Below are 27,650 nucleotides of genomic sequence, written 5' to 3'. Positions count from 1 at the left end.
CTCTCCCACTACAGGGTACCTCCCTCTGAGGTACCATTCATACCAGATTATACTTGGTTTCCTTGCAATAGTACTCAGCCTACTACATTCACCCATCCCATTCAACAATATTAATTTTGCATATGTTATCAGCTCAAAGCCTCAGCAATGTGTTGAGACCCCAGAGTAAACATACAAATAGACTGGCTCTGTGTGAAGCATAAAGGATCTGAAGGTCAGATGCATACTCAATATGAAACATATGAATGGATAAACATAGTATTTATACAGAGAAAAGATTTATAATGAGTATACACACAAGCAAAGCTATGGAGGTCAACTAGGGCATTAGGAAAGAGAGTAACAGGTGTAATTTGTTTCAAAGAAGAATAAACACTCTTTAAGCTATAATCTGGCAGTTGAGAATGAGTTAAGAAATTCTAGAGTCATTCATGTGAAAGGGTCTGAGGAGGAAAAAGCGACCCAGGTGGAGACAGAACCTAGTGCTTGGAGACTTGGATTTCTTTCTTAGTGCATGGGGACTTAGTTAAAGCAAATGACGTCAACTGTAAGTCAACTTTTGTGTAAAACCTACCAGTGACTGAGCTGAAGATGTAGCAGTTGGAAGAGTGCTTACCCAGCATGCACAAAGTTCAATCCCCAGCACCCCATTAACTAAGCATGGTGACACACACCTGTAATTCCATTGTATGGCACTTGTGAGGTGGAGACAGGAGGTACAAGATATCCTGCTTGAAAACAAAAACCAAAAACAGCAAACAAAGGAACAAACAAAAGCTGGTAATGTCACTGAATATTGTGACAAGAGATATGGGAAGATGTTGACAAATTCCAGACCATTTTGGAGTTAGAGTTGGTGCATCTCAGTGGCTCACTCAATGTGCGTGAGGACAAATGTTTGAAATTACTGTTTAGTGTTCTCATAGAGTCTTGAACTCATCTATGTCCTCAGTCAGTCACCAAACCCTATGTGATCTTCTGTGCAGACCTTTTATTTTAGGGTCTAGGACACATTCAATGAGTTGGGGTACCTTCAATGAGTTTGGGTGCCTTCAGCCTATCTTCTAGAATGCATCTCATTAAATAGCTTTTAGAGGGATCTTCTTAATCTAGTCTGTTTTCCATCCAGAATTCTCTTTTTTTTTTGTTGTTTTGTTTTATTTCTTTTATTTCATTTTTATGTTTTTGTGGTTTTTCTTTTGTTTGTTTTGTTTTGTGTTTTTTCCTTCTTGTTGAGACAATGTCTCACCATGCAGACCAGGCTGGCCTCAAACTCATAGATATCAACCTGCCTCCTGAGTGCTAGGATTAAAGATGTATGCCAACACAATTGGCCTCCTCCATCCATGATTCTCAGTGGCTTCCTTGATTTAGAGGTTGAAATCCAACAACTCTTCTGCTAGGTTCTAACCTTCCTTTATGGTCCCAATTTTCACTGTTCAGTCTATACAAATGCCAATACTTTTGGCATTTATACACTCATTACTTTTTTTTTTTTTTAAGCAAAGATTCCTTTTACATACCCATCCTCTGGTTTTTGTTTTTGTTTTTGTTTTTGTTTTTTTTTTTTAGACAGTCTTTCTATTGTAGCCCCTGGCTGTCCTGGAACTCGCTATATAGACCAGGCTAGCCTCAAATGCACAGAGATCTACTTGCCTCTGCCTCCTGAGTGCTAGGAGTAAAGGTGCATACCACCATGCCTGGCTGGGAATGTATGCGTTATAGCAATTAGCAATAAAATGGACATGAAGAAAGATCTGTGTGCAGTGTTTTTTTTTTTAAGTTTATTTTTGAAGTCAACACACAAGAAGTAGGTCTTATTGCAGCATTTTCTTTTGTGTGCACATGTATACATGTAGGTACGTGTGTACAATTGTGCACATAGAGGTCAGAGGTCAACCTTGGCATTTCTCCAGAGCTGATTATGGTGTTTTTATTGGCCCAGAGATTGCTGACCTGGCTATCCAGGGTGGCCATTAAGATTACAGATATAGACCACCACATTCAGTTTTTAAAAATAACTAACATTCTAGAGATTAAACAAGTGGTTCCCTGCCCCCTCAAAGCAAAGCCCTTTACTGATTATCACTACAGTCCTCATTACAGAATTTCCACACAAATGCTTTGTTTCTAATTTCTCTCTCCTCTGGTCTGATGGTCCCTTCTCCCCTCTAAATAGTCCCCCATCTACCTTCCTGTAATATGTAATCCATTGTTTTCTAGTTCATTTTCCTTCCTTCTGAGCATACATGTTTTTTATATAAACATGTTTTCTACTTGTCAGGTTAAACTTACAAACTTATTTTTCATTGTGCAATGGCTCTATGGCCCAATTTTGGCCATGTGACATTTTGCCAATGGCGCAGATGTTTGTGGTGGTGTAAACCTTGTTAATAATGTAATACAGTGTGGGCATTGGGTGCCCCTATTTTACCCTCACTTCATTTGCATAGCAAATAAAACATATTGTTATTGGAAAAGGTAATTTTTTAAAGTTTTAGTCAATCATTGATTTGTGCATGTGTGTTTTCATTTAAAGTACTCACCATATTGCTCAGGCTGACCTAGATCTTACTCTGTAGACCAAGCTGGCTTTGAACTGACAGAGATCCAGGACCTGCCTGGCATTAGAGCACCATGCCCCAATAACTGATTTGTTGTTTTGAGGGATAATAGGAGTCTCTTTGATTCTTGACTTTTTTTTGTTTGTTTGTTTATTTGTTTTTGAGACAGGGTTTCACTGTGTAGCCTTGACTGTCCTGAAGCTGTCCTTGCTCTGTAGACCAGGCTGGTCACAAAGTCAGAGATCTGACTACCTTTGCCTCCTGGGTGCTAGGATAAAAGGCATGTACCACCACTGTCCGATTCAGGAGTCTCTTTGTAAATATGAATGGGAAGTAATTTGAGTTTGTCTTAGATTGAATTCTCCCAAGGCTTCACTGGAAGCATTCCCTTGTGGAAAATGAAAGCAGCAGGAAGGGCCAGAAGCAAAGGAATGAATGAAATGGTAACAGAGACCCTCGAGCTCAGCACAAGCAGGATTGCACTCAGCTTATTGAGGTGCTCAAGCTTCAGAGAAGATAAGGCTCAGTCTTTTCTCTGAAGATTGCCCAGGGAGTGGGCCATCCAGAGAAACAGACACTCAGCTGTGACCTGTCAGCCACAATACTTGCAGTTGAGGACAGTGCTTAGTCCTAAGATGGGCATCTAGGCGGCTGTTCCAGAGCATCCTATACTCCATAAGCACTTCCCCTAAGTCAAGACTTCCGTTAGTTCTCTTAACCTACATGAAAGACTCCACTAGAAGCTGCACTTGGTAACCCCATTGTTGCTTGCCAGAGAGACAATAATTCCTGCTCTCCCTAAGTGATTCTTAGTGCCTACCAGGTCCAGATACTGTACTCATAATGGGAAAGAGCTTGGGGAAGGAATTCTATTTTTATGATCACTGGAGATTGGTCTAATTTCCTTTGTTTGCTATCTAATTTTTCCTGAAGCAAGAGCTGTCTCTGAGCCTTCTAACCTTCCTCTTTCACTAAAGACTGGGCAACAAATGATGTAATTCATTGAAACTAAGGAAACAGTGAATGTGTCAGAATAGATCCTTGATAGAGAGGGAAGTAATGTACCTTCTGCTTTTAGATCCTTAGGAGCAAGAACCACATTGTGTGTTTTCAAATAAGGAGAACTTTGTGCCCCTCATTCAGTCACAATGTCCCAGGGCTTTGATCACCTGGGCATAAGTCCCATTTTTGCTAAATAAAATTCAATCTCGGACTGTTTATACAACAGCTTGACAATTTTCAATCATCATATTAATAACTGTTTCTTAAGGATTTGGGGAAGGATCAAATGAAAACACAGGAAATGCACCTTGATTTATGGTACTAAATGTGAACTGTAATTAGAGCCCAACATATCTCACCCAAGTTGTCGTTCAGATTTAAGCGTCCCTCCCACAGGCTCATATGCAGGTTTGGTCCCTAGCTAATGGCCATCATAGGATCACCTCATCATTTGTAAGCTCATAGCTGAATGCGCTATTAGGAGATGAGGCTTGGTTAGAGGAAGTAATTTATGCAGCCTAAGGGCCAGCCTTTGAAGGGCTATCTTTACTCCTGGACTTTTCCTCTGTTGCCCTGCCTGCTGCCATGAAGGGAAATGCCCCATCCATCACGCGTTCCCTGCCTTGATGCCCTCAGCAATGGAATTAAGTGAGTATGGGCTGAACCCATGAGACGAAAATCAGCCCTTTATCACTTAGATTGTCCTCGTTGTTGTTAAAGCTTTTTTTTTTTTTAATGTGTGTACATGTATGTCTGCTGTTTTGTATGTGTACCACATGCAAGCAGTGTCTGGGGAGGCCAGTCAGAGTGTCAGATCCCCTGGAATTAAAGTTGCAGGTAGTTGTGAGCTACATGATTAGGGTACTGGGAACCATGCTTTATCTTCTGAAAGAGCAAGTACTCTTTCTACAGCAACCCAAATTGTCTTATAGATATTTTGTCCCAGCAACTAAAAGCTAAAACGGTTTTCAGGGAGAGTTATCAGACATGTTGTAGACAAGTCTGGGAACATTTGAACTTTTCAGAAGCAGAAGTGGATTATTATTTTGTGTAAAGTATCTTCATGTATCACACCATTTATGTTTTCATACTGTCCTCACTTCTGGCTACATTTCTGTGGAGAGGACAACTGAGACTCAAACAAGTAAAGTACTTTGCAAAGGCAGAGCCTATGTTCAAACATAGACTGACTAGGCATGTCATATATTACCTATGTAATATACCTTTGTCATCTTTCATTTATTTATTTAGATTTTTTGAGACAGGGTTTCTCTATGTAATGGTTCTGGAATTCACTTTGTAGACCAGGCTGGCCTCAGAGAGATCCACCTGCTTCTGTCTCCCAAGTGGTGGGATTAAAGGTGTGTGCTATAACCACCTGGCAATTTTTGCCTTCTTTTTGTTTTTTGAGACAGGGTTTCTTTGTGTAACAGTTCTGGCTGTCCTGGAACTCACTTTGTAGACCAGGAAGAATGGCCTCAGACTCACTGAGCTCCATCTGCCTCTTCCTCCCAAGTGCTGGGATTAAGGGTGTGAGCCACCACTGCCCAGCAGCAATTTTGACCTTTTTTAACTCACAATTTTGTTTCATAATTTTCTTCTTTAAATTTATTTTGTTTTATTTGTTTATTTATTGATGTGTGTGCACATTCCACAGTTATCATGAGAATGTAAAAAGACAACTTTTGGGAACTGGTTCTTTCATTCTACCATGTGGGGCCTGGGATTTGAGCGCTTCAGCTCTGCTTAGAGGCAGGAACCTTTACCTACAGAGCAGTCCTGTCCACCCAGATTAAGCTGGATCCATTCAAATGAGGAATCACAAAGGCAGGAGATGTAGCTCAGTGGGTAAGGCTCACACCTAGTGTGCACAGAGCTCTGGGTTCAATCCCCATCACCACACACCACAGTAAAAACTGGGTATGGAGCCACATGCTTGAAGTCCCAGCACTGGGGAAACAGAGGTAGGAGGATCAGAGAAGCTCAAGGTTGTTCTTGGTTATATTGCAGCCTGGGCTGCATGAGGACTCCTTTCAAAAAGAAAAGAAAACTAAATAAACAAGGGCCAGCGAGATAGCTCGGCACGGAAAAGTGTTAAAAGTGTTTGCTCCCAGACCTGCTGACCTGAATTCCATCCCCAGAACCCACAGGAAGGAAGGAGAGAACAAACTCCCTCAGGTTATCCTCTGACCTGCATGTCTGTGCCATGGTGTGTGAACCCCAAATAGATAAATAACAGGTGTTAAGATAACATCAACACAATAGAATGACATTTGACTTCATTTTAATAGCATCCCAGCACTCAGGAGACAGAGGCAGGTGGATGTCTGTGAGTTCGAGGCCAGCCTGGTCTACAGAGTGAGTACCAGGACAGGCTTCAAAGCTACACAGAGAAACCTTATTTGAAAAACAAAACAACAAAAAAAATTTTTTTTCTTACATAGTGGCAGAACTATCACCCTCTTCAAGGTATGTAGTAGCCCCATTGTTTCACACCAGAAAAACATGCTTTGCACTGCAGAGAAAATTGGAGGCTCTGTAACAATTAGAAAGTGTTTTTCTTGCCAGGCATGGTGGTACATACCTTTAATCCCAGCACTTGGAAGGCAGAGACAGGTGGATCTCTGTGAGTATGAGATCAGCCTGGTCTACAGAGTGACTTCCAGGACTGTTACACAGAGAAAACCTGTCTCAAAAAACCAAAAGAATCAAAAAGTGTTTTTCTTAGTAGCACTTAAATGACAGCAAAAGGCCTTTGTAATAATTAGCTAGACTTATTTGCAAGTAACAGAAGCTCAGTTTATACTGGATGAAACACAACTCTTTCAAATGCCAAAAAAAAAAAAAAAAAAAAAAAAAAAAAAAAAGACACATGAAAAGTAGCTCTGGGTTGATACAGAGGCTTATGGTGGAGGCTCCCTGAAATCCTCAGGTGCAGACAGCTTCCTCCATCCTGTATTGTTTCTATTGGTAAGGTTACTTTTAGCCTCAAGGTGGCTGCCAGAGCTCCAGATGTTTCTAACTTCATCATAGGCAGTATGAAGAGAAGATAAAAAAGGGAAAGCCTCTCTTCTCTCTCTCTCTCTCTCTCTCTCTCTCTCTCTCTCTCTCTCTCTCTCTCCCTCCCTCCCTCTCTCTCTCTCATTCTCTTCTCCTTTCCTCTCCTCTCCCTTCCCCTCAGCTCACCTTGCCTCTCTCCCTTTCTCCTTTCTCTGTCTCTGTCTCTCTCTCTGTGTGTGTGTGTGTGTCTGTTTCTCCCCTATAGTTCTTGTCACAACATTTTAGCTCTCATCTAGACCGCGCCTTGCTTACCTGCCTGCTGTCATGCTCTCAGGCACAATAGCCATGGACTCTAACCCTCTGGAACCATAGCCAAGCCTCCCAAGGCTCAAGGGGCTAAGCAGCATTTAAAAAGAATCTCTGGGAGACAGAGGCAGGCAGATCTTTGTGAGATGGAGGCCAGCTTGGTCTAGAGAGCAAGTTCCACGACAGGCTCCAAAACAATACAGAGAAACCCTGCCACGAAAAACAAACAAACAAAAACAATCTCCAGCACAGATACCAAAAGTAGCATACTACTTCGGCTTCCATTAAGTCAAATTAATGGGATCCTCTGAAGGCAAATGACTAGATCTGGGACAATGTTTGCAAATATTTGAACAGTCTTGTACAAGCAAGAATCAAGGATGCCATGAAAGGTATCCTGGCTGATTTTGTGTGTCAACTTGACACAAGCTAGAGTCATCAGAGAGGAAGGAACCTCAGCTGAGAAAATGCCTCCATGAGATCCAGCTGTAAGGCATTTTCTCAAATAGTAATCAATGGGGGAAGGCCCAGTCCATGGTGTCTGGTGCCATTCCTGGGCTGGTGGTCCTGGGTTTTATAAGAAAGCAGGCCAAGCAAGCCACGAGAGAAAGCCAGGGAGCAGCATCTCTTCCATAGTCTCCTCTGCATCAGCTCCTGCCTCCAGGATCGTGTCCTGTTTGAGTTCCTGTCCTAACTTTCTTCTAGTAAGCCAAATAAACCCTTTCCTCCCCAACTGGCCATGGTGTTTCATCACAATAATAGAAACCCTAGCTAAGACTTTATCACCAACACTGAAAAGAGATATAATAAGCTATGTAAACTTTTAGCATCAGAAGAAAAAAAGTATTTTTAAAATGTAATTGAAAGAAGAAGCATTGAAGAGAAAAGACATAGACTAAGAGAGAAAACCCAGTTATTAAGAGTGAAGAAGGAAAAAGAGAGGCAGGAGTTTTATGGCTGAAAAGTGAGACTAGCAATTGAGGAAATGCTTTGAAGGGTTCAATACTAAATTGGTGTGTGTCCATGGGAGAAGGTGGGTGAGGAGTGGAAAGCTAAGATAGCATTCAGCAAGGAGCTTTAGCAGGCAGAAGCTGGCATAAGAGCAGATGTCGAAGGGTTCTTCTGGGAGGAGGACAGATCAAACAAGCAGCAGTGAGAAGCCCAAGAAGAGAGGAAACAGAAAGAACTGGTGGTAAACACATGCCTGGGGCTGAAGGCCCCAGTGGCCAGCATCCAGGAGCAAAGGCAGGCTGCACAGTGAAGGAAGGGAGAGGGGGCCCTGCCTCCTGCAGCACCACAGTGCATAGGTTAAACTAGACAACCAAAAGAAGCTGCAGACACAGAAGGCACCAGGAAACTAAGACTATTTTTCGAAAAGCAAGAGAAGATAGAGTCTATGCAGTAGGAGCACAGACAAGATGGGCCCTTCAAGATTTAGAAAAGGGTCCAGATAAAAATAAGCAAATGAGAGAAGGCCTCACAAGAGAAAAGAAGGCATATTATGAATATGTAATATAGCAATGAAAGGAAGAGATGGCTCAGGAGAAAATGGGACAGAACATTAGAGGACATAAAGGCAAAGAAATTGGCCAGGAGGGTCAGGAGCTAGCACTTAAAAGGCAGGCAAGGACAGAGTTCATGAATGAGGATACGTGTGTACGAGGAGACTCAAATCTCCAGAAAAGCATGAGAAACTGAGTTGTATCTATTTTATTATTTGCCTTTACTTTTTAAAATTTGTTTTTTACATTCCAGTCCCAGTTTCCCACCCCCCCTCCTGCTCTCCTTTCCTTCCCCTCATCACACCTCCTATCTGCTCCTCAGAGAGGGTAAGGCCTCCCCTAGGGTGTCAGCTAAGTCTGTCCCAGCAGACAGACTGTCTGCTGTCTCAATGAGGCAGGTCCAAGGTGTCCGCCCCCCACCCCTCTGTCTAGGCTGAGCAAGGTATCTCCATAGAGAATGGGCTCCACAAAGTCAGTTTATGCATTTGAGTTAGATCTTGGACCCGTTGCCAGTGGCTTCATATACCGCCCAAGCCACACCATTGTCACCTGTGTTCAGGGGTCCTAGTTCTATCCTATGCCAGTTCTCCAGTTGACAGTGTGGAGTCAGTGATCTCTCACTTGCTCAGGTCAGCTGATTCTGTGGATTTCCCCATAATGGTCTTGACTCCTTTGTTCATATTATCACTCTTCCCTCACTTTGATTATATTCTGGGAGGTTGGCCCAATGGTTAGTTTTCTGTGTCTGCTTCCATCTGTTTCTGGAAGAGGGATCTAGCTTCTCTAGGGTTACAGATTGTAGCTGGTTATACTTTGCTTTGTATTTTGTATTCAGTTATGAGTGAGTGCATATTATATTTGTCTTTCTGGATTTTTTTTCTAGTTCTGTTCATTTACATGAAAATTTAAAGATGTCATTGTTTATTTTTGCCTTTACTTTTAAAAAGTTAATTGTTTCTTCCTACTATTTATTCTCTCTGACCACCAGCCCTGCCTATCCTTCTACTGCCTAACTGTTGGCCATTTAGCTTTTTATTAGACCAATCGGGTACTTTAGGCAGGCAAGGTGAAACAAATGCAACACATTACACAGGTAAATGATGGGAGATGTCATTCTGTAAATGTTTCTCTTGGTCAATGAATGAAGCACTGTTGGTAAAAAGGAAGGCAAGATAGGCGGAACTAGGAGACAAGGAGGACTCTGGGAGATGTAGTAGAGATTCAAGATGTAGAGACTTGAGAGAGGAAGAGGTCTGGACCCTCTCTCCGGTAAGATAAGACCACGTGGAAATACTTAGATTGATAGTAATGGGTTAATATTTAAGACAGAGCTAGCCAATAAGTAACTCCAGTAGCAGGCCAACAACTTTATATCTAATACAGAGTGTCTGTGTGTTATTTGGGGCGGACACGGCTCTGGGACAAGGCTGGTGGGAAAACTGCTCATAACAAGCAAACAATTATTTTGCAACACAAATGCAACACATCTTTACACAACTGATTTAGAAAATCTACTGAATGGGGTAACCCAGACTTAGAAAGAGATGTTCCATATTCTCTCTTACTGGAAGCTCCTAGCTCCAAATCTTCAGATGTGATGACAGCCTGCAGTTAACTACAGAAACTAGGAAAGTAAAAGGCAGGGGACCATTGACAGGATAGGGGGATTGAAGGTCAATAATGGGGTAATAGGGTACAAATGATCTGATCAGGTAAATGGGAGAATGAGAGCTCCTCAGGGATGGAGAGGGAGGTAAATAGAAAAGAAGGTGGGAGGAAGGTAGAAGGGGAGGGCAGGGTACAGTGATCTGGTAGGGGAAATGGGAAAGCAGGGGCTACTTAAAGAAGGAAAAAGGAGGTAAACATACTGGAAGAAGAAGGGTAAAATAATAATAACATGATAATGTGACAAGGCCAGAGGAGTTATATTACTGTTTACCTTAAAAATACCTATAATACATGTAATTCTGTGTATAAATATTCATATAGAGTTTTAAGAAAAATTTTCTTATTTGGGCTGATGGTGCTTCCTCCAAAAGCCAAAGACCACCTAACAAAAACCTCAATACCAAACTTGAGAAGCCTTCTTTTGAGTTGTTCACTAGGACTGTCCAAGAGATTCCAAAAACATTATACAGTATTGCTATTGCCCTTGGTTATTCCCCCAGTGTGGGAAGAAGGTATGTCCCTATTTCTAAAGACAGCATTCTCTTCAGACACAGGAGCCAGAGGCACCTGAGCTGGAACTGGCTGAATGCCTCCTCTCAGAGGACTATTTTTTATGGTACCAGAAGGTTCCATGCAAACTTCTAAAGGAGTTGGTAACCAACAGTCCTACCCAGCCATGATGGCTATGAACCACATCAACAACCAGCATGGCATTATAACTTTATGGGTACAGTAGTGGCACACATACCTTGGTGGTAACCAACAGCTCTCTAACTGGTACTGGAAACCTAGCTGACTATTCAGTGCTAGTGAAGTCATGGTTATTAGAGGAGAATCTACAACTACTAATTTACTAAACCACCATAATCTCTACTAACACTCTATAAACACTTGTCCTTATATGTTACTGGCAATTTCCCACCAGCCTGGTTCCAGAGCTGCATCTGCCACAAAAATGATACACAGAAATGCTGTATTAGATTGTTCAGTAATGGTCAGCCATAAAAACATACATACAAGTTACATTTTATGGATTCAACAGGGTATAGACACATGTACAAAATGCATATATGGATGCAATAACATTTAGTGAAAAGAAGAGAAGCCATGAATTTGAAGGAGAGTGAGGAGGAAAGAGAAGGAAGAAATGGAATTAAATTGTAATCTCAAAAGTAAACAATGAAAAATTATTTCCTTGGGACTCAGTGGTTAAAAGCATTTGTAATTGTGGGCCGGGAGGACCCATGTCCAGTTTTTAGCACCTACTTGGTCAACTCACACCCACCTATAACTCCATCTCTTTGGCCTCCATGGGCACTGGCACTCATGTAGACATACATGCACACACACACACACACACACACACACACGTAAATATTTTTAAAAAGTTATTTCCTCAATAATTTCACATTTTTTTGTTTACTTGCTTTTTGTTTTGTTACAGGGTCTCATGTAGCTAGGCTGGCCTTAAACTCCTAGCCTCTTGCCTCTACCTTTCAAGTGCTCAGATTATAGGGAAACATCTTTACAACTGACTAGTCACCTTACCTTTTAAAGGCATAGATTCTGCATCTTGCAGAAGAGGGAAAATGGTGTGAGATTTTATTAGGGTACCTGTTATTGTTGTGGGTGTGACTTCCCGTAAAATTTATGTTGAAGTCCAGTTGCCCACATGACATGATTAAGAGGCTATGGGGCCTTTAAGAGGTAATTAGGTTATAGGGTCTCCACTCTCAAGAAGGAATTAATAAAGAGCCATGAAAGTGGGTTAGTTATCAGGAGGGCTTGTGCAGTGGGTCAGTTGCTCTGTTCCTCAGTTCTGCACACTTACTTCCTCTAGTCATTCCATCATGCATGGAGCAACACATGGCCCTCAGCCAGATTCTGGAGTCATGTTCTGGAGCTCTCAGCAAATTGGACCAAAGTGCATCACTATTTGTTAGAAGCTAACTACTTTAGCAATTTTGTTATAGCAGTAGCTTAGGTCTTAGGTCTATTTCTATTTCCATGCCATGGTGATTGCTAACAGATATCAGTTGTTTATTTTCATTTTGCTCGTAAAAATGTTATCTTTTAATGCAGTGAGACTAAGATCCCTTTCCAGTTTTTGTGGTCTACTCGCTTTTTTTTTTTTTTTTTTTTTTTTTGGAGACAGGTTTCTCTGTGGGTTTGGAGGCTGTCCTGGGACTAGCTCTTGTAGACCAGGCTTGTCTCGAACTCACAGAGATCTGCTTGCCTCTGCGCCTCCTCCCACCCAGTGCTGGGATTAAAGGTGTGTGCCACCACGACCCAGCTTGTGCTCACTTTCTAATGCCTGTCATATGATGCCACTCCCATTACTTCAACGACATGACCTTCAATGGTTTCCTTTCTTGCTTTTAGACTTACTTTATTTTATGTGTTGGCTCTTTAACCTGCAATTACACATGTACCACTTGTATGCCTGGTGCTTACAGAGGTCAGAACAGGCCACTGGATACCCTGGAACTGGAGTTATGGATGGTTGAAAGCTAATATGTGGGTGCTGGGAACTAAACCCTGGGTCTCTTCAAGAGCAGTCCGTGTTCTTAACCACCCAGCCATCCTTCTACAAGTGCTCTTAAACAACTGAGCCATCTCTCCAGCCCCCTCTAGTGGTTTCTTAAACTTTTCTTTTGTCATACAGGGTCTCATTCTGTACCCGTCCAGCCTTGAATTCAGACAGCAATCCCCTTGTTTCAGCTTCTCAGATGCAGTGATTACAAGCCTGCACCACCATTTCTTAAAATTCTCATGGGCTTCTTTTGTGTAGCTGTCTTCTTTTCATTCTTGTTTGCTTGAAAAACACCCACTTAAAGAGTCCCGCCCCCATCCTGCATGTACATACAACCCCCCCCCCCGCCCCCATTCAAAGTCATTACTACCCTAGCTGCTTCTTTCTAGTACTTACCACTACAAGTATCCCATTAGGAAAACTGGAAGCTATAGGAGAACAATAAGGTCTGACTTACATGATCAAATTGTTCCCAACTTGCTGATAAAATGAGTGACAATGTATTTAAAAACAGGCCTCCCTCGGGAAACAGACCTTACATTTTGTGTCTGTTTAAAGGGTTTCTTGGAATATCACCTTTAGGCTTGGTCTCATTGTACAGTCATTTCACAGCCAGTTGATTTTTGATTGCCTGCTATGTGTCAGCCCTGTGCTGGGTTCTGGGGTAAACATGACAGTTTCTACATTTGTGCAGCTCAAATGTGAATGCAATAAACCACAGAAGGAACAAGCCACCTGTGACTGGTGTATCACACACAACATCAATAGAATGGAAATAATGCCATTTGCTTTTCCTTCCGAGGATCCAGACCTATAGCACTGCACCCATCCTTGTGATTTAAATCTTTATCACAAACCTAGTTCCCTTTTTGGACATTTCCCAAGAGGCAGCTGCTTAATCTGCCTGCTAAAAGTGAAGCCATTAAAACCCAATCAGGAAGGCTGCAGATGTTGCCTTCAAGCTGTGCAGCTTTCCAGTTGCTTCTGCACAAAGTTCAGATCGAGGATCAGGAACTATCCTCCAGCTAGCTAGGACACAAATCCCAGTTTTAGTCCTTACCAACTGGATGGTCTAGTGTTCAATGGTTCTCAACCTTCCTAATGTTGTGACCCTTTAATACAGATCCTCATGTTGTGCTAACCCCCAACCATAAAATTACTTCATTGCTAGATCATAACTGTAATTTTGCTACTGTTATGAATCATAATGTAAATATATGATATGCAGGATATCTGATATTCTACTCCAAAGGGATTGAAAGTCACAGATTGAGAACAGCTGGTCTAGATGGTCGTTTTGGCAGTACAATTACAGTTGGCCATTCTGTTTCAAAAGGCTAGAGGGTCAAAGTAGAAAAGTTTTGTTTGGGGCCAGAGATATGGCTCATGATACATACACATAAACACAGGCAAAACAATAATATGCATGCAAATCTTTCTTAAAAAGTGTATTCTTTCTACATTATAAAATGGCTACAGAAATGGAAAATTGTGTAGGCTTATCCTTGTTGATTATTCATGGGAAATGGTGACAGACAAGAAATATTTGAAGATTGAAAGTTATTGACTTGAAACAGTTAAATTTTAGCACAGTGGAACACACAAACATAAACAGGGTGGCTCTCTCTGCACTGATACAGAAAGATGGCCATGGTATGTTAAATGTAAGTGCAAAATGTCTCTAATTGATATCTTTGTGTGCATATTCATGGTGGAATCACTTTAAGGGCAATCCACTACATTCTTAGATTTTTTTTAAAAAAAATTTACTTTTGGACAGGGTCTCTCTGAATAGACCTTGCTTGTTCTGAAACTATGTAGACCAGGCTGACCTTGAACTCACAGAGATCCTCCTGCCTCTGCCTCCTGAGTGCTGGCATTAAAGGTGTGCACCACATTGGCTCCAGATGCTATTTTTTTTTTAAGTTAGTATATACTCAACACAAAAATTGGTTGCACTTTTATACATGTGCATTATCTGTTTGGATCACACTCATCCCTCCATTACTCTCTGCCTCCTTCCCCTTCCCAACAACCCCTCCTCTTCCCAACTTGTCACCCTTTTACTTTCCTGTCTGTGCATGTGTGACTCAGTAAGTCTCATTAGGGTTCCTTATAGGAATATAGGTAGGGTTTGTTTACAGAAGCATGAACACTTTACTAGTGACTACACCCAATCATTAGTTGCACATAAAGCCTCAGGGAGTGTGGGGCCCTATGAGCCCCCCCTTCCATAACAGGATGTTGATCTGTCTAACCTTGCCCAAGTGATCACAGATGCTATGAGTTCAAGATTCCAATAGTTATGTCATACCTAGAAGTCAGTATTCTACCTTGTTCCTCCTACTTCCTCTGTCTTTTACATTCTTCACACCCCCTTCTTTCAATAGTGCCCTGAGGGTTGTAGAGAGTGATATAGATTCCCAATTTATGGACATTCAACAGTCATTTACTCTCAGTACTTTGACTTGTTAAGAGTCTTTGACGTCACCACTGACCACTGCTAAAAAGAAGTTTCTTGGGCTGGAGAGAAGATTCAGTGGTTAAGAGCATTGACTGCTTTTCTAGAGGTCCTGAGTTCAATTCCCATCAACCATATAGTGGCTCACTATGTAATGCAATCTGGTGCCCTCTTCTGGGCTACAGGCATATGTACAGGCAGAACACTATACAAAATCAATCAATCAATCAATAAATCTTAAAAAAAAAAAAGAAATTATAGGCATATGCACATCGCTATTTGGAAGGCAACTTGATGGACACATCATACCTATTAGCACATCATACCTAGCAGTAGTTTCCTGACCTGGGCTTATGACCTCCCCAGTCACAGGCTTTTGACTAGGGTTAAGTATCAGATGTGAATATTCTGTAGTGCAAGCACCAATTTCATGCAGAAAGTGGTTGGTTACCCCCATAGCACATCTGCCATTATTCTACCAGTGGGCTCAGCTAGCCTAGCTGGTCTGTATAGTTGTAGTAATGATCCACAGCTGAATAGGACTACTGAAGACAGTTCTCATCAGCTTGCATAGCATCTTCGAGCACTATAAGATCTAGTTAACACATAGCAAATTTCCAGCTTGATTTCTTTATGTCCTGAAACCAAAGCCCTTCAGAAATAGTGTCTTAATACCTAGTTCTGGTGGCAACCAACAGAGGTGGCAATTGACTATTATAGATCCCCAGGGAACTCTCAGCAACAGCTCAGCAACTGCATGGCACTGGGATTTTCATTTTAATTGCCTGTAACTTTTACTTTTATTCTGACTGACTTATCAAGTATCAGATGTTTTTATCCCTGTATTGTCACGTATCCCAGGCTGGCCATGAATTCATTCTGCTGCTGATGACACTGAACTTCCTGATCTTCTCCTCCCACCTCCTCAATGCTGGGAGTGCCCAGTTTTATGCAGTACTAGGGATCAAACCCAGGGATTTGTGTATGCTGGGTTAGCAGTATCACCAACATTTCTTGTTCTTCAAGCTGATGCATTCTATGCAATTTTTAAGGATGTTATATTCACAATTGGCAAAAAACCAAAACCAAAACAAACAAACAAACAAACACATTATTTGCCACTTAGTTTTCTTCTATATACTTTGGAGACCTCAAGTCCAATTTTGGTTAGCATCACTTTGGAGAATGAATTCAGCTAAATTGGGAGCTTGGAGAGTCACGTTGAATAATGAGCAAGTTCCTCTGAACAGCCTTCCTTGCAACACTGCAAACTAAAAAGTAAGGCAGAGGCTGTCATGAGACCTGCAAGCTATTCATAATTGTGGCTCTAATGCAAAAGGAAAGAAAGTGAAAATATTTGAAGATGCTGAGTTGTCAGTTAAAGGCTTGCTTGCTGAAATTGCTCATTTCTCAGAGATCACAATGCTAATCTACTCATTCATAGCTAGAAGGAAAAGCCAAAGACCACTTTGGCCTTCCCACAGTAAACCTCACTAAGCTCCCAAAGTAGAAAAGCATAGTCCTGTCTTGTCTGCCTAATGTTTAAGAAGGCAACTTCAGTGATTCAATAGCTAGTTTGGAAAAAATGCAACTTAGGGTAACTAAGTTTTTAAGAAAAAAAAGCTCCTTATGTTTTTTGGTATCAGTGCTGTGTCTGCATGTATGCCTGCATGCCAGAAGGATTCAGATCTCATTACAGATGGTTATGAACCACCATGTGGTTGCTGGGAATTGAACTCAGATCTCTGGAAGAGCAGTCAGTGCTCTTGACCTCTGAGCCATCTCTCCAGATCCTACTATGAGAGCTTACTAAGTACCTCCAGCTTCGACTTATTAAAGTTGGTCTTTGATCCATCAGTGGGTATGCTCTGTCCTTTTACTTTATTTCACCATATAGCAATTTTTCTGGGGCGGAAAAGATGTCTCAATGATTAACAGCACTTGCTCTTTCAGAGGACTTAGGTTCAGTTCCCAGCACTCAACATGGTGTCTCACAATCATCTGTAACTACTTGCAGGGTATCTGGCACCCTTTTCTGACTTCTTTAAGTACCAGCCCACATGTGGTTGCACATACATTTGCAGACAAAAACTTGTAAATATGTTGATGTCAGTTTTTAACTGTTACACCACAAATTCTTATCACCTAATATAATTGACTACACTATTCGTAGGTTTAAAAAACACTTCTAAAGTACATAGAACATTTTATGCGTTTTTACCATTAGTTGACCCATGCGGAAAGCAAGGTCTGGCTCCGACAACTTCAGTTTCCAGGTCTCTTAAGCTGTAAAGTACTGCATACTATGTTCTCTCACCAGACACTTTGACTTTAGCCTTGTGGCTCCTTCCTCAAGGTCAGTAACCTAACAACTACATCTCTCACTTTAACCCAGCAAGTGGTGGAAACAGGTGCTGAGACCCACAGCCAAGCATTGAGCTGAACTCAGGGAGTCAGGATGAAGAGAGGAAGACCAGAACAGAGACTGAATCAACAACCAAGGAACCTAGGCCCTCTGCATATATGTGACAGTTGTACAGTTTGGTCTTCTTGTGGCTCTGACCTTTGGGACTCTACTCCTCATACTGGGTTGCCATAATACAAGGCAAGGTGTTTATTTTAGTCTTACTACAACTTGATATACCATGATTTGTCAATATCCTCAGGAGGCTTGCCCTTTTCTGAATAAAAATGGCGGAGGGATGGATGGGGTGGGGGAGAGGCAGAAGAGAGGTTGGGGAAGGGGCTGGGAGGAGAAACTGTGGTCAGGATGTAAAATAGACTGAAACAAACAAAAAAAGCTCTCAGAGAGCTGGGCATTGGTGGCACACGCCTTTAATCCCAGCACTCGGGAGGCAGAGGCAGGAGGATCTAAGTGAGTTCAAGACCAGTTTGGTCTACAAGTGCTAGTTCTTCCAAAAAAATGTATGGGTGCTTTGTCTGTATGTATACCTTAGCACCATACCTTCGTGTTCACAGAAACCAGAAGAGGCATCAGACTTTGTGGAACTGGAGTTATAGACGGCTATGAACTGACAATGTGGGTGATGAGAATTGAACTCGGGGCCTCTGAAGAACAGCAAGTGCCTTTAACCATTGAACCATCTCTCCATTTCTTGTCCTCTTCTGCTGTTCTTTACTAGTATGCTGCATCTTCAGTCTTGCTCGTTTTTAGGAATAAAAAAGAATGATCCTCCCACTTCACATTCCTGCATGCTAGGTATGTGCCTAGCAAGATTTTTTTGTTTTGTTTTAAAAGATGGAACAAAGCTACAGGGCTAGCACTAGGAAAAATACAAACCATTAGGGCAGCTAAATGCTTAAGGGAGCTACCTAACTAAGCCCTTAGAAGCAAGGAGAGATGGGCATCTGTCTAGAAACATGTGAATGTGTTCAGGGCAAAGTGGTATTTCCCCAACATTATAAGTTTTGCTAGTGAACCCAAGTATGACAGAGAGCACATCAGAAACAAATCAGAAACGAAAAAGTATACAAGTACAAGTTTTCAAGTATACAATTTGTTTTTATTTACAATACCTATAAAAATGTAAATTTAGAAACTTTTATTTTTATTAATTAGAACTGAACAAAAAGCACAATAAGGAAGAAAAAAAATCAAGTGTTTACTTGATCAGGTGTGAAGGGAAGGTAGGAAAGGCTCAGTGGAGACAGTCAGCAGATGGCAAAGGGAAGCTAGAGACTGTCACTGGGGAGCAGCTGGTGGAGCCTGAGGCCACAGAATGAGAAGAAATGGAGATGAGAACAAGGACAGCTGGTTGTAACGGAGGGTTTTACTGTTATACAATACATGTATGTGCAAAATGTTTATTCTCTTTAAATATCATAGCCTGTCCCCCTGACTACATTCAAAAAGGCGAGAAGAGCAGAAAATAGGATTAAGAGGGGAATATAAAATAAAGTCAATTTGGTTTTTCAGAAGCAAAGTTCCTTATCCTGGCTAACTGCTGAAGATAAGAAAGGTCAAAGGAAAGTGTCCTTAAGATTGAAACTCAGGCAGGACTAAGCAGCCAGGACAGCAGTTCTGTTGCAGGGTAGAGGAGACCAATGGGCAGAGCAGCCCAAGCTTAACACCCATGGCTACATTTGGCGGCTTCTACCCAAGACACTAAATGAAAAAGGGAAGAGAGCAGAAGCATGGCTTACAGAAGTCACGTCCGGAAGACAGTGCACGTGTGCAAAAGCTACACAGCAGAAGCAGGCTCTACGTGAGGCTCATCTTGGGTACTCTTGAATGCACTTGAGGGACAGGCTCAAGCACGCTGTAGTCATCACAGGAAAAAGCTTAACTGTGTGTGCTGTTTCCATTATGGTGGTCAGGAACAAAGGAAATACAGGTAGGGAGAAAGAAAAGACTTCTCAGCCTAGAGCTGGGCATCAGCCAATTAACAAGTTTGATTTAATGTGATGTGCTGTGTACCCTGTATTTATTTATTAAAAAAGTAGAATCCACCAAATTACAAGATGGAACACAAACAGACTAAAAATATATCAGCTGGTTTATTTTTAGAGGTATATGTTAACTAAATATTTTTCAAACTAAAACTCATTCTTTAAGGACCCTCTGGAGACCACATGAATGTGTGTGTAGGGGTGTGTGTATATTTATTTACCTATACCTTGACTTCTACTTAGTTTTGGCTCTTCTATAGTCGTATTAATAAGGGAAGATGAAAAAAGACTTCAAAGGGTGGAGGGAACCTTTGGCAGACTACAACCTACTTTGAACTGTAACAGTGGTGATGGGATAAAGGGATATTATATTTGTGTCTCTAGGGCAAAGAAAATGCAAAATTGAGAATTGAGTAAAAGTAGGACATGCAAAGTGTAACACAGAAGATAAAAGAAACCAGCAGAAGTATCACCCAGCAGAAGTATCAGAGCAGTGGGGAAATACCTGGCATTCAGAGCCAACCCCTGAAAACAGGTCGTTCCCACAAGACTTTCCTTTGGGTCATAAGCTACTTCCCCTCCCTCATTAAAAACACTCCATTGGTGATGGCAGCAGTGCAAGTGGCAGCCAAAAGGAGGTACAGGACACACTGGAGATCTTTTATCGTATCCCCTGAACCAGCCTATGGGTAGGAAGAGAAAGACAACTTTTTGTTAAGTTAAAATAGCTACATCTTTATATAATTCTCATAATAAAAGACTCTAGGTACTTCTATTCTCTAAGTTTTTGTCATTTTCTGAGGCCTGCTGCACAAAATACAGTGATGTGGTTTAGCACACATACAAACATTTAATGAAGGTTTCAACCTCTCCCTCCCATTCAGCATCACCCTCCTCACAGTATGATGCTTAAAATAACCAAGTAGGAATGTATTTGGAACTTACTGTAGTTTTGTCTCCAGCAAGTTCAGTTTCTGCCGGTCAACATAGCGAGAAAAAAGGGACACTAGATTTGTGGGTATAGAGATTGGCTTAGCCAGGGCTGCTTGGGGGATCTGTAGAAGTTCTCGGGTTGCCATGAACATCACCTCTGTCCTGACAGAGAAAACCCAAAACAATATGAGAAGCGGAAGGGGAAGAGAAAGGAGAGCAAAGATTATAAAATAATTTAAAATAGAAGATAAACAATTAATACTGACCACTGGTTATTTTGTGTTGATTCTATAGCAGGGTCTGAACTCTGTAGGTCTTCCCCACGGCTTAGGAGGATTAGGAGCAGTGACAAGCCAAACTGTAAGAGAAGCCAGATGGAATCAAATTTTAACAATGTATGTAAGAGGCTGTAGAGATGGCTCACTGGTTAAGACACTTGTTCTTATAAAGGATCAGGGTTCTGTTCCTAGAAACTACATGATGGCTCACAACCATCGATATCTACAAGGTGCACAAAACATTCATACACATAAAATGAATCTAGCTGGGCTGTTGTAGCACAGGTGGATCTCTGTGAATTTGAGGGCAGCCTGTTCTACAGAGTGAGTTTCAGGACAGCTAGGACTGTTTCACAGAGAAACCCTATCTTGAAAATCCAACCAATCAAAAAAACCTAAAAGCAACAACAGCAAAAAGAAAAACAGTGCAACTAAGCCTCTCACACCTGAGTTGATGGACCTGGAACTGATGTGAATATAGCTCTACATCTAAGCTTTTGTGTAGCCAGAGGTGTGTGTGTGTGTGTGTGTTTGTGTGTGTGTGTGCGCGCGTCAGGCAACCCTGGAATTAGAGGTGTGTCTTTCCTCTAGATGTTGTTTCTGACACAGCAGACACAATGCACAGAAAGTCCTCTCTACCCTATTTAGTTGTAAAAAGATTTTCCCCCTAGTCATGGATAATCTGTGATGTGGCATTCCTTCTATTTTTAAGAATCAAAATAGATTAAAAAGGAATCTGAAGTTCATGGAAAATTAGAAGAAAAAGCAAATAAAATTATTCTGTAAAGAAAAAAAAAAAAGAAAAAAAGATAATAAGAACTACATGGAGCACAGAGTGGTGGTGCACACCTTTATCCCAGCACTGGAGGCAGGGACAGGCAGATCTCTGTGAATTTGGAGCCAGCCTGGTCTATAGAGAGAGTTGCAGGGCAGCCAGCGCGCTGTTACACAGAAAAACCCTGTCAAAAACAAAAACAAACAAACAAACAAACAAACAAACAAAACAAAACAAAAAAAAAAAAAAAAAAAAAAAAAAAAAAAGAAAAAGAAACAAGGGGCTCAGTTGGTAGCATTTTTTCCTAGAATGCCCAAGGTTCCAGGTCTAATCTCCAACACCATATAAACTTGGTATGATGGTGCATACCTACAACCCAGTACTCAGGAAGATCAAAAGTCCAATGTCATCCTTGGCAGCACAGGGAATTAGGGACCAGCCTGGGATACATGACAATGCCTCAAAAAGCAAAACAAAACAAATTAACAAAAATAAAAATATACAAAGGGTAAACAAATAATCAAAGCTCAAAAGGTATAAAACAACAACAACAACAAAAAAAAAAACACCACCACCACCAAAAACAAACAACCAAACAAAAAAACCAACCAACCAACCAACCAAACAAAAAAAAAAAAAAAAACAAAAAAACAAAAAAAAAACAAAAAAAAAAAAAACTCCTGGAATTAGGGAGATAGCTCAGCTGGTAAGGTTCTTAAGCTTAGCTATACACAGTGGTATGGCCTGTGATTCCAGCTCTGGGAGATGGAGCCTGGCAGATCCTGAAGTACAGTGGCCAGCCACCCTAAGCCAAATCAATGAAGTTTAATCAGAGAACTTATTTCAAAAAGCAAAGGTGGAGAATAATCAAGGAAAGGCCTTGATTATGGCCTCTGCATGCATACCACCAAAAGGGCACATGTGTGTACACACAGAGTGTATTCTTATCGGAAATGTAAAACTTACAAAGGGTGTTAATAATTATTAAAAAAAAAAAAAAAAATCAACATGACTTCTTTGTTTTGAGTTTTTTGAGACAGGTTTCTTTGTATATCCTTGGCTGTCCTTGAATTTAAGAGATTCACCTGCCTCTGTATCTCAAGATTGTTGGAATTAAAGGTGTGCCCTACTATGCATGTCAAAAAAAAAAAAAAAAAAAAAAAAAACTCTTAAGGGGCATTAAATGAAAATATCAACAGCACTAGGTTAAATGTGTAAACCACATCTATAATGGATCATAAATGGAAGCATATTTTGGGATTTATATTATAGAGGATAATCTCCCCCCTCCACAAAATTTCCCTTCATGCTATTTGCAGGCAAATTTTCATCAGCTCATGATTTTGTATGACTTCCTGGTTTTCTACTGCTCTTATCAAAATTAAAAGTGACTAAGTAACAGAATGACCCTGAGGGATACAGGTATGCTCTCCTGTCTCTGATGGCCTGTTACTGCTGGCAGGTAAAAGGAGGAAGAGGTCCTAAGACCACCTCTATTGCTTAGTGTGGCCCTAAATAAGTGCCTAGTATATACCAGGCATCATCTAAACACCAGGACGATTGTGCAAAGCCTGCACCAACATTTGCACATCATAGATCAGGAAACTGGCTGAGCAAATACTCAAGATCATAAAGCTTGGAAAGGGCAGGCAAGGACTAATACTGCCTGTTTAGAAACTCACGATCTTCTTTCCTTATTAGTTTTCCTCTAAGAGGCTTTGAACTAAAAAAGAAAAAAAGCTCTCTTTTTTTTGGAGGTAGGGTTTATATCCTGAAAATCAATATGTAAACCAGGTTGGCCTTGAACTCAGAGACCCGGCCTGCCTGAGTGCTGGGTGGGATTACACACAAGTGCACCAAGTTTTGCCTTTATCTTTGGATCTTTAACATGACATAATTGAAAACTGTATGTAGCTTTCCTGCAGCTAGTTATGTCATGTGACTAAATCCTGATCACTGCCACTCAGCAGCAGCTTGTCAGATTTCCTGGGGAAAAGCACTAATAAAGAGGATAGGTAGTTATTTTATACTTTAATAATCCATACTCAGCTTTGTTCTTCATGTCAAGACAGTTTTAACTTTCAGAACTAACTTGAATTAGGAACCTCATGAGTATGGGAAACTACAGTTAAATAGGACCAGAATAATTGTAAAAAAGACTGGATGCTCGATGCCCCAAATTTCAGAAAGAAGTATTTTCTCTAAACCACTGTTTTCTATCCTTTGCTAGTGTAATGTAAATCCTGATGGGAAGAAAGCTACAGTAGTGTGTTACGAGTGGTTTTCCTACCAGCCTGGTCCCACAGCTGTGTCATCTCCAAATAACACAGAGACACTGTACTAGATATAAAGCTGTTGGCCTGTTACTAGTGTTTCTTATTGGCTAGCTCTTGTCTTAAATATTAACCCATTTCTATCAATTTAAGTGTCTCCACGTGGTCTTATCTTACTGGAGAGAGGGTCCGGACTTCTCTCTAGACCCTACATCTTGAATCTTCTCTACTATATCTCCCAGAACCCTCCTAGTACTGCCTATCTTACTTTCCTATTGGCCAACAGGGCTTTATTCATTAACCAATAAGAGAAACATATTTACAGAATGATATCTCCCATCAGTAGTCCTAATTTTCCTAAGTCAATATAGATGTCACATAAGTTAAGGACACTAACGGACAAGACAACCTTGTTCTGGAGCACAGCAGTGAGGTGAGGATTGGAGGGTGCTGGTGCAGTTGCACTTTGAGGTAGGTTCATTAGCTGTTGCAGAAGGCTGGTGACAGTCACTGAAGGAAGATGATAGAGGAGAAGAGAGAAGGGACTCAGTAAGCATGGCAGCACCTACAAAACATAAACAAGAATGTTACATTCTAAACTGTTCTTTCACTTACTTCCTTTCACTTATATCCCACCAGTGGTTGTGGCCAGCAGGATGCTTACCACATATAAAACCAGTATGATATTACTGTGTGCCAGGACATTTGGTTGTAATGGAAAGGCAGGATAAATACTCGACTCTTCCTTTTCCAGTTTTTGAGATGACTTACTGACCCAGCACTCACTATAAATGATTTTTGGTATCATCATGAACTCATTAAAGGAAATCTAATTCAGTCTACTGCTGTAATTTTCCTTTCTGATGTTAAGTACATTACTTCTAGCAAATAGGAGACCCTCAAATTGGTTTGTGCATCCCTAGTAACCTATTAGTTCCTTTGCCTCTGGTGTAAGATCAGGATCATCTGTATTTCTCATACCCGGAGCCAGCTATTACTACAAGAAAATTGATATACGGTAGATTACTTTTTAATTTATATAGGTTAACAACTCAGTACATGCATGTATACACACATATGTATATATACACAGAAACAGAGACAAAGACAGGGAGGCGAGAGAATGAGCTATAACTCTACAAACACATATTTTTAGGCTGGCCTCAAACTTAGGGCAACCCTCCTGCCTTAGCATCTCTAGTGAGGGGAAATCAGGCATGAATTACCACATGCAACTTTTCTACATAATTAACTAAGTGTTCTTTACTAGCAAGTAAGCCCCAGGAAGTTATTTTTGTATTCCTAGCTTTATTTCTATAATATAAAACAGAGCTGGTATGCAGATGTATTCAGTAAGTATCTGCCAAATGTTAAGATTCTCCCAAAACTGTTTCCATCATGAGTTTCTGTGAGAGCATGTTTGACTGTGAGAGTATCCATTGCTCCATTCTCTTTCTTTGGCATTTATGCTTTAAAATAGGCATATCCTTGGCTGGAGAGATGGTTCAGCCGTTAAAGGATAGGCTCACAACCAAAAATAAAATAGGCATATCCTTTTATTCTGGCCTTTTATTCTCTAGGATAATGCCCCTCCATCCCATTTTTCATTCTTGGAGTCTCTTAAAAATGTACTGGTTTTGGGGCTAGAGAGGTGGCTCAGCTGATAAGAACACATGTTGCTTTTGTAGAGGACCCAGATTAAATTCCCAGCGCCCACATGGTGGCTCACAAACCGTAACTACAGTTGTAGGGGATCCAATGCCCTATTCTGATCTCCACGGAAACCAATCATGCACACAGTACACATACACACATGCAAACTATTCATAAGTAAAATTTAAAGGACAGAATAAATTTAAAAATTATTTGTGTCATTCTGTTGCATTTTTCTAATGAGATCTAAATTTTTCATCCCTTTCTGTAAATACTAAAATCTCAAAGGTTACAGTAGTAATTTTCAGCTCTTTTGTGTTTTAACATATATAGGCATGTCTTCTGCACAGGTAACTGGTGGGGGATATCCTTCTGTATGCTGTGAATATATGTTTCTTTTATTGGTTGTTGAATAAAGCTGTTTTGGTCAATGACAGGCAAGATGTAGCCAGGCAGGAAGAAAGATGGGGCTACCAGACTAGAATTCTGGGAAAAGGAATGCAGGGAGTGAGTTGCCACGAAGCCACCGGGAAGATAGGATGCCTGGGCATTCTCTGGTAAGCCTAGACTAAGTGGAGATATATAAATTAACAGAAATGGGTTAATAAGAGAGCACTAGCCAATAAGAAACCTGAGTCATCAGCCTAACAGTTTATAATTAATATAGGCCTTTGTGTGTTCATTTGGGACTAATGGAATGATGGACCAGGTGGGACAGAAACTTCCATCTACAAATAGTTACTGCTCAATTTGTAGTCAACTACAATGTTTCCTCATAAGCATCTCACTATTCTGAATCCCATACTCACTAATACCATTCCTTTATCAATTTCTTGTCTTAAACTTGAAAAAGTACAAGAAAATTTGCTAATCTTTGAAAAGCTATTACAAGGATAAGCAGAGATATTTTAACATTTACCTGTGGGACACCATTCAACTAAACCTCCAGGGTAACATGAGACTACTAACAATGGAGCAGGGAGGGATAGTTTACATCCACAAAAGTAACCAAAAGCCAAAGTTTTCCAACTTGAGAAGCATAAGGACAGTTGTTCTACATGGTGGATACCTCATCTTGTGCGTCCTTCTTGATAAGGAAAGGGAGGTTCCTGGCAGTTGCCATAAGAATGTCAGCTGCTTGCTCTGTGGAGAGGAAAGGGAGAATGCGGGCAACCATTCTCTTCCCTTTTCGGATACACATGATCTGTACAAAGTGGTCATCGCTTGGCCTGTAAGAAGAATGCCATCTAATGTCAACAAGGGTAATACAGAAAAGTCTCTCTCTCTCTCTCTTTTTTTAAATATGCAACCCTATCTTTACAACCATCTGTACTATGTGGATTACTCTCCAGTTCCCTCCCCCTCTCTCTTTTTTCTTTCAGACAGGGTTTCTCTGTGTAGCTTTGTAGACCATCCTGGTCTTGAACTCCCACTGATTGCCTTCTTCTGCATCCCAAGTAATGGAATTAATGGTGTGTGCTACCACTGGTTTGAACTCTCTAGTTCAAACCAAATAATAAAAGGTAAAATAATTACATTTTACAAATACAAAAAATTATTTTACACATTTTATGTAAAAAATGTGATCAAATTGGATTTAAGTAAAAATTAATTGGTAGCTTATAAATGTTAACAGGGCACATAGAATTTATATCGGTTTGTAATTTGACTTTTTCATTTTCCCTCCCCAGAATGGAAAATTGAGTCTAGAGCTTCCTATGCTAGCCAAGTGCTCTACCACTGATCTACAGTTATCTCCAACTTCTGTTAACCTCTTAAACACTTTTATCAAAAAATATGCTTCACTTAAATGCTTTTAATGGTTACCTAACATGCCTATCTATGGATAAACCACATTTATCAGACCAACAGCACAAACGTGTGCTGTAGTCTATTCTTATGTTCGTATCAATTCTGGCCTAGGAGAATCTGAGTGAAGGGAAAGGAGCTGTCAGCAGATGTAGCCCTCTTACATCACATATCTAGGTTTGCTTCAGACAATGAACAGTAGAAAGATGACACAGAAAGAGTTACCATTCTTCACTGCAAGATGGACTGGCTTCCACACACACATTCTATGGAAGTCCCAAGAAAGTACAAATGCTGGTAAGTGCCATTTTAGCAAATAAGTAAAGCCTACAAAGTTGAATACACCAGTAATCATACTCCAGATAATGTCCCCTCTAAACCAAAATCCAGTAATTTTCTCCTACCCCATATCTGCAGCAATGGCACAATCCAAGTAAGTAGACATTGAATATACATTGCTGAATAAATGAATCCAAGAAAGAA

General features: G+C 40.8%; 1 protein-coding gene across 1 annotated transcript in view; it reads right to left on the bottom strand.

Annotated features, from left to right (window-relative positions):
• Positions 1 to 18,538: 18,538 nt before the first annotated feature.
• The window catches only part of Patl1 (PAT1 homolog 1, processing body mRNA decay factor), a 28,826-nt gene continuing 19,714 nt past the window's right edge, over positions 18,539 to 27,650 (bottom strand). Inside the window, exons 15-19 of the mRNA XM_051193990.1 lie at positions 26,428 to 26,587; positions 24,115 to 24,270; positions 20,646 to 20,737; positions 20,392 to 20,541; positions 18,539 to 20,129 (exon numbers count right to left, since the gene is read on the bottom strand). Of these exons, the coding sequence (XP_051049947.1) occupies positions 20,108 to 20,129; positions 20,392 to 20,541; positions 20,646 to 20,737; positions 24,115 to 24,270; positions 26,428 to 26,587 (580 nt within the window). The 3' untranslated portion in view covers positions 18,539 to 20,107. The remainder of the gene's footprint in view (positions 20,130 to 20,391; positions 20,542 to 20,645; positions 20,738 to 24,114; positions 24,271 to 26,427; positions 26,588 to 27,650) is intronic.

The sequence above is a fragment of the Phodopus roborovskii genome, unplaced genomic scaffold, assembly GCF_943737965.1.
Source record: "Phodopus roborovskii unplaced genomic scaffold, PHOROB, whole genome shotgun sequence".
In the NCBI taxonomy this organism is placed as follows: domain Eukaryota; kingdom Metazoa; phylum Chordata; class Mammalia; order Rodentia; family Cricetidae; genus Phodopus; species Phodopus roborovskii.
The sequence above is the reverse complement of the archived record's forward strand: the minus strand, read 5'-3'. Positions and strand labels throughout refer to the sequence as shown.